The sequence below is a fragment of the Atractosteus spatula genome, chromosome 9, assembly GCF_055471065.1.
Source record: "Atractosteus spatula isolate fAtrSpa1 chromosome 9, fAtrSpa1.hap1, whole genome shotgun sequence".
NCBI lineage: Eukaryota > Metazoa > Chordata > Actinopteri > Semionotiformes > Lepisosteidae > Atractosteus > Atractosteus spatula.
In genome coordinates, this window is record NC_142714.1 from 9,585,437 (window position 1) to 9,598,610 (window position 13,174).

A 13,174-nucleotide genomic window follows, 5' to 3' on the forward strand; every position below is an offset into this window, starting at 1 on the left:
TTCAGTAGGAAAAGCTTGAAACCCACCTTTCATTATAGTCTTCGTAAAAAAAAAAAACATACTATTAATGTTATTCCAAGAAACCTTGATCATGATACAGTTCCTTCCTATATAATGGCTTACATTAAACGTTTTTGTCAATTGTAAAATGTCCAGAATAACAACCTCAGATGAAAAAAAAAGCTATGAACATGCCTATAACACAGTGAAAATACATACAGTATAAATATGAACTGCAGTCTTGTACCATATCAATAAAAAATAACTTATATTTTTAATGCTTTAGGGAGGACGTGCGTATACTCAAATTGTTTATACTTTTCAGACGCATAGAAATGACGTCATTCCCGGCATGAGCCGGAAGAATAGTGTAGATTTATCCTCGGAGGAGGTGAGTCGTAAAAACTAGATATTTAACGTCTAAATACAAAACGTTTGTGTTGTAATACTTAATGTCGAGTAAGTGAAGTGTTTAGGATTTCAGTGGGTTCGTGGCTTGAAGGAATATTCCCTTATAAAGTTGACTGATAGTGGATTTGTTTATCCTTATCGGATGTTGCATGCGGTTCAATTAAAAGCAATTTCACATCATTGATGTAGATTTATGATGCAGTGGCTGGTGTCTTTCTTTTACCGGAGACAATATTTGGGGAAAAATGGAAATTCGGGAGTGTTGATCCAAAAGGGAAAACCCCTAGAAAGATATTCTTTGGATTTTATTGTTGCTTACGAATGATGGGTTGAGTGTAAATTCAGGAAATGGGATATAGAATAAAAGATGTTAAGATGTAATATCACTTTAATATTGTGTTTTTGGTCACATTGTCTTTTAGCTAATGCGTTGTAATTTATTTAGTCAAAGACCCCCGTTGCTCTTACTGCTGTGTTCTAGAGGATGGAAGTAGACTGTAACCCGGGCGGCCAGAGTAGAGAGGCATTTGAAGACACCGGGGAGCTCGCAGACGTGAAGGACATGAGACAGGAAGCCGAAGCCGTGGTCAACGACGTTCTCTTCGCCGTATCCGCGATGTCCGTCTCTCAGGTTCTGCAGAACGCTGTCGATGTGGCTTACATCAATGTGCAGACGAGAGAAGGCAACCGCTACTGCCTGGAGCTCACAGAGGCAGGGCTGAGGGTAAGAGACGTGAAACGGGCCTTCCCAAGTGCCAAGTCCAAATACAAATACAAATCCCTTCAAATTCTTGTAACTTATGAGAAACAAAACCTTGAATGAGCTGAGTTTATTGTGATTCTTCATAACTTGTTTCAGGGGATCGAACCAGTTTTAGAAGGTTTTGTAGTTCAGTTAAAAAGACCATTACCCCAAATTATGACAGTACTCGGTGCAAAGTTACAAAAGATAATTTCCAGCATGAAAAAATGAATGTTCATCAGTGGTTTTGAAATCCCAGAGTTAAAACTCATTTGCTGTTGTTTACTAAAGTAGCTCAATGATGTGTTGTCGTTTTGGCAGGTGGTGGGGTATGCCTTTGACCATGTGGATGAGAGTGTGACAACGCAGTACCATGAAACTGTTTATTCCCTGCTGGACTCCCTCAGCCCTGCTTACAGAGAAGCCTTTGGAAATGCCCTGCTGCAGAGACTAGAGAGGCTGAAACAAAATGGACAGTAACAGCACCAGCACTGTGAAAGTACTGTAGTTAAGCAAGGGTTGCTGCTGAGGGTCAAACACAACCATTCTAATCATTAAACTTGATCAATGATTTTTTTCAGCTAGGCCAATACGCCTAATTGGCTTCCATATGTTCACATATCTTGATCTGTGTTTTGTGCATAGGAAAGGGTCAGAGGCCCATTGCAACCAAAATGCTCCCTGTGAGTGCACCATTAGGTCAAACCCAGTTTAAAATTAATTACAAGTTAGACTCTCATTGTCCCTTTAAGTTGACCCATTTTTTAAAGTCTGGTAGCATTTAGGCAAGCATATAAACTATTTAAAAAATGTACAAATCAGTTGATTTTTGTTTCAGTTCAGTTTCAGTGATAGTTATTTTATATGTACAATTTGTATACAGATGTATAACAGTACATAACAAGCAACAACCCTGCTTAATGTATTCCTATTTGCAGACTATAGATTGCACTAAACTACATTTCTGTACTTCCAATTTTTCTCCTCCTTGAGCTTAACATCTACCTGTATCACCTGAAACTTGTTTCATGAACAAAAAATATACAGTATTTGTCCGAGATATTGCTATTTAGCAACAGCCAAAGAGACCGAGGTTGTAAGAAATGTTTTTATCCCCAAACATTAACTACTGGAAGTTTATGGATGCCTTAAGAATTGACCATGGTGTTGCCTTTAGTCACATTTAAATATTTGATTATTAACTGTAAAATATTGTCTTTTCCTTTATTTCCATGGCAATTATTAATTTAGTCAAAATGAGCTGTTATGGAGAATGAAAGATAAGCAAACCTATGTAATGTTTAGTGTGGCGTTTCATAGATATTTGTTAAAGATTATGGAAGTCATGTAGATTGTTTGAATGACCAGTCACTGCCATTCCATATTTTGTGATCTTTACCCATAAACACAGTAAATCCATCATCTCCAGTCTTTGAAGGCAGCATAGTGTTTGGATATTGCATCCATATCAGTTGAATTAATATTTGAGGGATGACTGTCATATTGTTTTAGACCCTTTAATCTTAAAAATGGCAATTTTAAGAAGAAAAAAAGCTATTTTCTGAGATAAGTATTTGAGTTACACAAAAATCTCTTTGACAAAGGTAACGTGTTAAATTTAGATTTTCCTGGGCATGTCATATTACATTCTTTAGTTCTTTAATGGAGTCTGGATTGGAGTGAGGGGTGTTACAATACATTTTTTGAATTGGCAAAACCACTACAATTCCAACATATAAAAGTCAGGAAAGTCTATAAAATGAATAAGCAAGCCTTAGTATTGAAATTACAACTGCAGAAGGTTGTTAATTATGTTCTACATACAGTGCACAAAAGACAAATTAGCATTTATTCTGCATTGTAGTACGTACCGTGTACTAAATAAGTTGCTAAATTCTCTAATGGGAAGTAACTTTTGCACAAATTGTTTTTTTTACATTTGACGAGCATACATGCCTGGGTAACAATGTACTCTTAAGTGAACGATTACTACTTTCAGTTTTTTGTTCACATACCTTATAATAGATTTAGACGTTGTTGGTTTTACAGTTTTGTTCCATTTCCTTCTTGATAATACTTTGTAGTCCTAGCGCTGTCTTCAAATCTTCATATTGCTGCAGAGTAATACATTACAATATGGTGCAGTGGCTTATGTGTATAATAGTATGCTTGTCTGTCATGTTAAATGGGTAATTTCTTCACTAGGTAGTGGTTAATGCACACATTATACCAATTTTCATGTGTCAAAAACAAATTTTAAAACTATTTCAAGACAAATGTTGATGCTTAACTGACTTTGTCAACTAGCTCAGACTCTATAGAAATATAAAACAATAGAGATGGTCTTCAGATCACATTTGACAGAATTTAAACTATAATTTGTACTTAAGTAATCAGTGTGCAATGGTTTACTTCACATAAAAATCATATTTGTCTTGAATTCTGTTTGAAAACAATTTAGACTTTTAAGTAATTTGTTTTGTCTGTGGTCACTAAGTGATTTACTTTGACATCATCTGATTAAAGATAACTAATCTACAAAGATATATTTTAAACTACAATGACTTTATTCTAAACTGTTTTACAAGCTTATTTGTAGAAACATGCAAGTTCTGGAAAAATACTCATCTTTTGTTCTCCATTAATATGAAATAAACGTCAATAACAGGAGAAACAGCCCCGACTAGCTCTGTTGGTAGAGTATGAGACTCAATCTCAGGGTAGTGGGTCCGTGTCCCATGTCAGGTGCCAGGTCCTCCATATTGGAGGTTGGGCACAAGGCTAACAGCCCTGTCCCGTAAAAAACTAATGTCACGGAAACAGCAACAGGATATCGCTGCCCCTACATGCCAGAAGGCATAACTGGCAAACATCCATCCATCCATCCATCCATCCATCCAAAAGGAGAAATCAACCAAGTAATTGAGAATATAAAAAGGCAGAAAAATGACCTTACCTTACTCTGGAATCTCTACAGATTAACCTTATCATATATCTAAAATGTAAACCTTCATTACCTTATTCAGTCCAGTCCTATAATTTACTTCTAAACCCTCAGGTTGTTAACTAAGCAAGCTCTACACACCAAAAGAGGTTACTTTTTCACAGTATATACACATTCATTTTAACAAGATGCAAATAACATAAGAAAGGTGACAAACAAAATGTGGCCATTTAGCCCATTCGGTAGTTAATTGATACAAGAATCTCTTGCAACAATTTACTTTTTATTTAAGACAGGTGGGAATGGTATTACTGTATCAAATTCATGTAAACCTTTGTTTAATTCAGATACATTTTATTGCCCAGTGATGAAGTGGGTTACACCTACTGTGCTAGATTCTTATCTGACTTAATGCCACAGAAAACATGATTAGTGACCAGATAAACAGAAAAGGCAACAATGAAAGGAGATGCACATATCATGATCTAACTGTTCAACTATATTGTTCAAACATGCTGAGACTCAGAACACTTCCATTTTAAATTGTTATATACCAAAGTTTCAGTTTATACAAAGTGTAAAATCTGTGTAAAATTATTGAAAACTACAAAATAACTTTTAAATCACAGAAAGCTTGAACATCATAGCCATAGACCAAACAAGTTAGGTTACACAATAAAATAATTGCAGAAAATGTTAACTTCATATGAACGTTGTTAGTTTACACAGCAGCTAGAGAAAAATCACTTAAAATAGTTTGTTAAGGGACTGATAAATAATTAGGGTGCAATAGTACAAATAAAATTGAATTCCAGCATCTCAAACTGGAAATGTAACAGTTTCTGAATACTCTTTAAAAGAAGATGAAGGAAAAGGTCCCCCCCAAAAGATATACAACATATTATCCTGTGTTCTCTGAAAAGAACATTACATTAAGGTAATATTTGGCAATTCCTCAAATAAAAACAAGTTAAAAAAAGTCTGTGAAAATATTTTACCATTGTTGTAGAGAACCCTTTCAAAATCTACATTTTGTAATACCGAGATTTTGAATAAATTATTCAACATTCTCTCTGGTATTTTTACATTAAAAGCCAAGGATGTTTTATATATCAGCCAAATTAAAACTGATATAAACATTAAAATGTATTAATCCACTGATTCATCATTTGATTATTCCTTGTCCTGACCTCTGTGTCTTGATACTTGCAAAATTCCTCTTCAGAATGCATTTGTTGCAAACAAAGTTTTCCACTCTGCCTTAACTTGTGATTTGCACTGGGAATTTGATACAAAAGAGGTCATTATTACCATCATCTCTCAGCTCCCATTCCACAACCAGTTTTATCTGAAATAAAACAGAAAGAATTCATAGAATGAAACTTCATCAGGTTGTAGGCAAGTTAAAATAGATCATATTACTATTAAATGCACAACTACTTTTTGCATGACCTTAGCTGTACAACCTTCTATTCAGTTGAGGTAAAAAAAACAAAACAATATAAATACTACAAAAACTGATACCACACCTACAAAAATCTGATCCGTTAGTGTGATAAAACAAGAGAACCAAGAAATAACTGCAGGATGCCTAATGTAACCAACTTTACTGAGGATATAAAATACCCATATTGCATAAACAGTCTGAATCTTATGCGATAGAAAAATGACAACTCTCCATAATACGTTTAGCAAGAATGGATGATCATGTACTATGATCAAAAGTATCAAAGGCTGCACTAATGTCCAGCAGGACAAGAGTGGATAAAGAAAACGTAACAGTTCTCAGTAAATCATTACTAACTCTATCAAGTCCTGGTTCAACACTATGTGTTGATCTGAACCCAGACTGAAATAATTTATTCAGTTTATTTGCAGATAAAGTAGCTTAACAGCAACAACTCATTCCAGAACTATGCCAAAAACTGGAAAGTCACATACAGACTGGCAATTATCCAGTTGGTTGGAGTGCCAATTCTACTATATTAGCAGAGGTAAAACAGAAGCTGAAAGCCACAAAATTAAAAGCACATAATTAATGATATGCATAATAATGGGTCAGAATACTGCTAAAATTTAACAAAGAAGAGAATCAAAGGAGCATGTGGGTTTTATTTGATTAATGATCTCTAAATATAAAGCATGAAACTCTACAATGCGAGTTACACTATACATGAGCTGGGCTCAGAATTAGGTACAAGGTACAATCTGATTTCTGATATGAATTGTAGTGGGGTGGGGGGGAAGGACTTGTGATGTTCTTAACCAAACGTAAGAGATGATGAATTGTAGAAATTTAGAGTACTAGTATTAAACTTCCCTTCTATCAGCGTGCAGAAAACCGCTGACCTAGTGGCAGGTAGTACATTACTACAAGAACAGCTGGTGACGTTTGAAGGCAAGCAGAAAAGGATACAAGGCCTGTCTTTTCCTTTTACATTCTAGGATATATTCCGAATAAGAAGTTAGACTAATTTTTATAACAAGCAGGCTCAAAAGAGGAAGTGCAGCTTTTAGTTAGTGGCGTTCAAAACACCACAATCTAAAAGTATAATTTAATAGGAAAGAAAAAAAAAGAGTCCTGCTCCTATTTGACTCGTCACCCAACCCCTCCCCCACCATTCACCCTATATTCCAAGACAAGGTTTTTTGACCACAGTAGAGCACTTACACAAGGGTATTCAGCTTTTACAGGCAGCTGGTTCACATAGCTGTAGGTTTTCTGCTTCTGAATAGGGCACTCGATTCCCGATTTGCAGCCGTCATCATTGGGAATTGGAAAGGGAATAGGAAGACCAGCGACGACTCCATGCACCACAGCCTTGCTGGTCTTGCTTTCAGCTTCTGCAGAATTGCACAAAATCAGACATAAATACACCTGGCCTTTTCTGCACGTCTGCTTTCTGGAAGGAGGACCCAAAGTTTAATTGATCTGTGTTACTGATTTGCTTTGTCCACATTATTCCATAACCAAAAAAACTAAATCTACATGAGAACAAAACATAAATCAACATAAAATGTTACAGTGCAGTAACATAAGTTACTGCCCTATGAAACAGAGCGGCTTACCACTGTTGAAGGTCACATTGACAGAATAGGACTGTCCTTTCTTAAGTTCACAAGGCTGCTTTGGACAAGGACTGACTACAACGGTCAATATTTTCCCCTCCTTGGATCCTGTAAGAAATGTTAAGATGTACAGTTTTATTATTTTAGAACTTGTTTTAAGTGAACTTGTGACTAAGTTAGCTGGAATGGAAAACAATCATCTGTTAAAATATGGTTATACACTTTTTTGCAAAAAGAAAAGGTTTTATAGAATTCGTAGAAAGTACAAAACTGCAAATATCAGCACAATGTGCAATCTATTGTAGCACCTAACACGAACACCAGTAAAGCATAAATAAAGGAAGTTATTCGGAGCAGAAACTCGTGACTGATGCGTCTGGTATCGCGCATGGTCTGAAGTTTCGCAATACACCTGTACAGAAGTCACTTCTGTGACACTGTCCACATCACGAATTACTCACATTCTGGAACAGGCTTTCTAGAAGCAGCAAGCCAGTTCCAATACAATCAACACGAACTAGAAAATTCTCACAACCAAGAATAAGCAATGACTGCTTGAAACAGTAAGTTACTTACCACAATCAATAAATTTAACAGGTTCGGCATCTGTGGAAGCAAACAGAGAAACAAAGAGGAGTGCAGCAACGCAGTACTCCATTTCTGGTCCGCCCTGAAAAAAAAATGTTTTTTTAAAAAGGTGAAAAATTCGTTTCATGACAACGCCGGAAAAATAAATTTCCGAGAAACGTACAACTCTCAGAACTTTATACAACTTTTATTGCATGAGTCAAACTTTATAAAACTCCACCCTGAAGAACAATCGTCACTCACCACCGCTAGACTTCAATTTCGTCAAAAGCTTGTAAAAGTTAAACAGAGCGATGTTCCCTTTTCTCCGTCGATTCCCCAAAAGTTATGTAACTTGACTCAAACAAATCAACTCAACACATGAAATTTACTACCGCTTTGTATTAGGCAAAACCACTTCCGAAGAACCTAAGAGCACTACCCTTAAACTGTGAGCCGAGGAACAATTTCCCCATCACGTGATATATCAGGCGCCACTACGTCATCGAGCTACCCCCGTCTAAACCAATCACCTTTCACTTCCTTTACAACAGTGATTGGGCTGCCGTGGACATAGTTATTCGATAGACACCCACATTAACCAATAATCTTTCTACATTTGTTTGGCTCTTCACGTGAGAGGCGGGATCTTTTTGTTATGGAAGACTGCAGTAATGTTGGTGACGGCTTTCTTCGGGGCTAGGACACTTGCTAAGAGTTTAGTAAGGTAGGTCTACCAGGCACCCGATCTTTTTATATTTCACGCAGCAAAGTACAGTAATGACATTTGCATTTTAATCAGAGGTTATTGGTTCAAAATTAAACGGTCGTTTGTTATTCAAAATCTTACCTTGGGGGTCATCGACTTGAAAGTTACGGAGACAAAACTTTAATTAAATGATACTCGCTCCCACATTTGTTTATGTTTTCATTTAAAATTTACCAAACATTTATAAATTAACATATGTTACTGCAGATATAACATTGATCGGGCATTAACGAGCTGAACGTGGAAAAAAAATAGCAGTGACAACAGATTTTCCCCGCCTACTGAACGTCTTTTAGATATGGGGTCTCTAAATCCATTTCTAGAGTCCATAGTCTTCTTGTTTTTACTGAAAGTCAATTAAACAATCAACCTTATTATCTTCTTCGACGTTTATAACATTGTTCTTAAGGTCTTCTGCAGATTTATTTAGAACAGTCACTTAATTAGAGCTACAGTGTCCTATAAAACACCCCATAACATGGTGAGAAAAGTGTCACACATATAGTATCTGTCCACCATTAAAGTGCAGCAGCCCACAATGCAAAGTAGGCTTTCACTAGGACATCAGGGTTCACATTCCTATCTCAGATTAATGTCTCATCTGAAGGATGACACCTTCTTCCCTCATGCACTCACCAAACTGGTTCATTGGTTTGGTCATTCTGTTCTGGGGGTAAGAGGGCCACCTATTATAAGAGGTCCACTGGTGTCACTTACAGCAGTGCCCTGGTTTTTCCCACTGGTTTCGTATCCCAGGACACGCGCTGCTGCCACCTCGCTTACCTCCTGAGATCAGGCAATAATGTGGCAGTGCTTCTGTCTGATACTCTGTATAATAATACAGTGGGGATATCCTCTATATAATACTTGTAAGCAATCCCTCTCTGCTAAAACTGTTCAAGCAAGCAATCCCTGTCTCTTTTTCCTGAAATGTTTGGTTTTATTATTTTATCCTTTGTGTGCAGATGAGCAAATCCAAGGTATTTCATAGTTGTATAACTCAGCAGGTTCCATCAGGTGATAGCATATCATCTTATCGGCTTTGTCTGAGGACAGACCAGGTTAAATCAGCTGACACTTTTTTTTCAGTTTGATTAAGTGTGTGTTTACTCGCTTTGCAGGGTGTCTGCTGTGATCTTTTGCAGGTCTAGCCAGCAGTTATGGCTGCAGAGCTCTCTGGGGCCTGTGAGACAGTGTCTGTCTGTGGCTCCCACCTGGCCTGTTCGATGGAACAGCTCTTCAACCCAGCAGAGACCAACAGAAATGGATTCTTTTCAGGATCAAATCTTCCTTAGCGATACGTGTGCAAAGGTGAAGACAATGCTTCATTTCTACATGAAATAAACAGGAAGAATGATGTTTGTAGTATAGTGCCAGTGCTTCACAAATAGTCCTTCCTTTACTATTAATACAAATTATATGTCTGTGGTCATATGATTAGTCATGACTAGTCATAAGAGGATTAAATATAAAATCTTCATCATTGTGCCATCTCCTTGAACAGCACAAGAAACATCCCGTAATGACAAACGTTTTCCTTTGTATGTTTTGTAGGTGTGGTGGAAAAAGGTTGTCATTGCTAAAGCAGTGTGAGAGGTTTTTGATATTTACAAGAAATTAATTCCACCTACAATGACAAATGCATGAAACAGGGAAACAAAAATAAGCTTTCATTACAAATTCATTACTGAAAACTGTGAAACATTAATTAACTAAAAACAAAGGAAAAACACTAAACCACGCATTGGAATGTAAATCGGTATGAATATCCTTTGATCTTTTTCATTGTCTTGTATTTTTTCAGATGGTGGTGCAAACAGTTCATGTTTAAAAAGAATCAGAGGTACAAAAGTGTTAGAGACAATAACAGCAACATGCAATAAACTTGGGTAAAAATAAAAAATAAGCTACCCTCATCATCAAACCAAGCAGACAGTTTTATTCTGTAGAATATTTTTAGTGGTTTAAGATGATAGTGTTAATTTGTCTTGCTGTAATGCGTGTATTTGATGGAAACAACCTGTGTTTCTTCAGAGGCTAAGTGAAATAATGCAGACGGGAGAATTCCTGCGGGTGCAAGTGGAAGGTGGAGGCTGCTCTGGATTTCAGTATAAATTTTCTGTGGACAGTGTGAAGAACAAAGAAGACAGGTAATGATGAGCTCTTGCCCAGTTCCATCACCCATTCTCCTTTGTGTTCTTCCACTAAGCATATTCAGTCATGTCTGTAGGTGTTAATACACCTGTCCAGAGCTCTGCCCAAGTTTGCATTCTCTCTTCTGTTTTGCATTTGTTAAAACCACTTAATGAGCTTTTCTAAACGTTTGAAAGGTATATGATTCATTAGTAAAAAAACTGCATCGCTATCGATCACAAAGGCGAACGGGGGCGGTGGGTGGCTCTGTGGCTAAGGATCAGCACCAGTGGCTGGAAGGTTACCGGTTCGTATCCTGCGACCGGCAGACGAATCCTACTCCATTGGGCCCCTGAGCAAGGCCCTTAACCCCAACTGCTCCAGGGGCGCCATATAAATGGTTGATCCTGTGCTCTGACACCCAGCTTCTCTCCCTGTCTGTGTGTCTCATGGAGAGCAACCTGGGGTATACGAAAAGACAAGTTCCTAATGCAAGAAATTGAATGTGGCCAATAAAGTGATCCTATCCTACGAACTCCTTGTCTCTTCTGGTTTTCAGAGTGTTTGAAAAGAGGGGTGTGGAGGTCGTCGTTGACCGGGACAGTCTGGAGTTTATTAAGGGAGCGACACTGGATTTCAGCGAGGAGCTGATCCGCTCCTCTTTCCAGGTGGTAAATAACCCGCAGGCCGAGCACGGCTGCTCCTGTGGCACGTCCTTCTCCATCAAGGTCTGAGCAAAGCCGCTGTTGCAGCTTCCGAGCTCCTTTTGTGGTGTTATCTGTTGCCTTTGTCACGGGGCAATTCAAGAAGCCCATCATTTCAGTGGATATTTACAGTGGTGTCAAAGTACCCAGAGGCTCTGTAGCCTTTTTTGTTTTGCAAAATTCAGCGCCGTGAAACTTGAACTGTGAAAGCAATTATTGTTCGTATCTCCTTCTGGAAGACGATTCCAGGTGTAAGAAAAATATTATGGAAAGGGTTACATTGTCTGCATATTTAACAGACACATTGTGTTTCGCTACTTGTTTAATGGTGTGATTGATAATGAGATTAATTCATTCTGATGTTTCAGGACTTTGTTTTTTGTTCCAAGATGCAATGCCTAAGATAAGTTCCATAAAGAATGGGGGATCAGAACATTTCTGAAGTAATCAGAGCAATCTGTAGTGAACCTTGGCAGTTTTAAGTAGTTTTCCTTCTCTTTACAATGCTTAGTGATGGGTTAGGGCTGAAATACAGCATGTGCAAAGATCTTAGCAAATAAGATTATAATGTAACATTTAAACGATGTTTTGTATTATGAGTTGATTACTTTATTTTCTCAGCTGTAATGTTGAATTTCAAAAACACAGCCAAAATGTTTAATAAAAATCCTATAAATGCATCCCTTAATAGGGAATATGGATTGATGTAAATAGTTTTTATTTTCAAAAATAAAGAAACATATATATAATCTGCTTTGTGTTTTGCTCTAAAATTAAAAAAGAACAGAGAAAATATAGACAGTTTCAGTTTTACATTTACTTCCTGTGGGTGACAGGGCCTTCTCTTGCTTCTTCCAAAAGCTCTGGAATTCTATCCCCAAGTCTATCAGAGAATCGCCTACCCTGAGCACATTCTTCAGAAAACCTTTTTTTTTTAATTGGTGTCTTTGTCTGTTCCTTGCATCTACAGCATTCAAAATCCTTGATTTTAATTTTGCCCATTTTTACTCCTTTTTTTCTTACGGAAGGAAACTATATAAGTATAGCTGTAAAAGGTAAAACACAACAGGAAAAAAAATATACTTAAATACTTTCTAAATATTGGGCCACATTTCCCTGCGGCATAGAGATGATTGCAGTTGGTTATTGACAGTTGTTGCAACTAAGAAAAATGCTTGTTTCAAGATCATATTTCCACACGAGGGCGATGTTGTAGTTTAAACAGCAGCTTATCACAAGTTCAAGTTCAAGTTTACTGTCATTATACTCATACACAGGTACAGCATATGGTATAACGAAATGCTGTTTGGCTAGCTCTCAGATGGTAAGTAGTACAAAAGAACAACAGTACAATTGTATAAGAAAAGACAGACAACAGGCAATGTGCAAAACAACAACAGCAACAGGCAATGTTGATATCAGTTCCTGATGATATCGGATACTGCAACAGAGAGGTACAGTTAATAGAGAAGGGTGGTTGATTGAGTTTACAATTCAATTAGATACATTTTGATTGAATTATATTTTATTTTTTGGCAATGTGAAGTTTCATTACATTGGAGCCTTGAGATATTGAGCAGATAAGGACACAATCCCTTAGATTTTGAAGTTGAGGTGAGCTTAGTTTATTGCAGACTTTCCTGTTTGAATATTCAGTGGTGCAAAAAATTCTCTTAATGAAATTGGTGTTTGTATAGGAGAGAAATGAGGTTCCTGTAATTATCAGGATATTTTCAAATGACTTGGCACAACTATAATTGCTTTTTCAACCCTCCCCTATGACAGAAGCGAAGGATAATTCTCGAAACGGAATCTTGCCTGTTATTGAGGATATT

The 13,174-nt window shown here is 37.1% G+C and overlaps 3 protein-coding genes across 4 annotated transcripts; 2 read left to right on the top strand and 1 right to left on the bottom strand.

The window, feature by feature from the left end:
* Positions 1-340: 340 nt before the first annotated feature.
* On the top strand, positions 341-3,829 carry gskip (gsk3b interacting protein). Its single transcript, XM_088925925.1, has 3 exons — positions 341-391; positions 893-1,135; positions 1,475-3,829. Exons 1-3 carry the CDS (start codon positions 353-355, stop codon positions 1,631-1,633), a joined length of 441 nt encoding a protein of 146 aa, XP_088782051.1. The 5' UTR covers positions 341-352; the 3' UTR covers positions 1,634-3,829.
* A 534-nt stretch (positions 3,830-4,363) lies between these two features.
* Positions 4,364-8,253, bottom strand: LOC148828122 (NPC intracellular cholesterol transporter 2-like). The gene is made up of 5 exons (XM_088925924.1): positions 7,998-8,253; positions 7,743-7,836; positions 7,167-7,274; positions 6,769-6,941; positions 4,364-5,445 (listed from the first exon to the last, which is right to left on the bottom strand). The coding sequence occupies exons 2-5, from the start codon at positions 7,822-7,824 to the stop codon at positions 5,359-5,361; spliced, it is 450 nt and encodes a 149-aa protein (XP_088782050.1). The 5' UTR covers positions 7,825-7,836; positions 7,998-8,253; the 3' UTR covers positions 4,364-5,358.
* Positions 8,254-8,362: 109 nt separating this feature from the next.
* isca2 (iron-sulfur cluster assembly 2) lies at positions 8,363-12,088 on the top strand. 2 transcript variants are annotated; one of them, XM_088925923.1, is made up of 4 exons: positions 8,363-8,460; positions 9,648-9,813; positions 10,537-10,652; positions 11,195-12,088. In XM_088925923.1, the coding sequence occupies exons 1-4, from the start codon at positions 8,408-8,410 to the stop codon at positions 11,367-11,369; spliced, it is 510 nt and encodes a 169-aa protein (XP_088782049.1). In that variant the 5' UTR covers positions 8,363-8,407; the 3' UTR covers positions 11,370-12,088. The 2 variants fall into 2 exon arrangements, with proteins under 2 accessions (XP_088782049.1, XP_088782048.1); XM_088925922.1 differs by having other exon boundaries at positions 8,365-8,460; positions 9,624-9,813.
* The last annotated feature ends 1,086 nt before the right edge of the window (positions 12,089-13,174 follow it).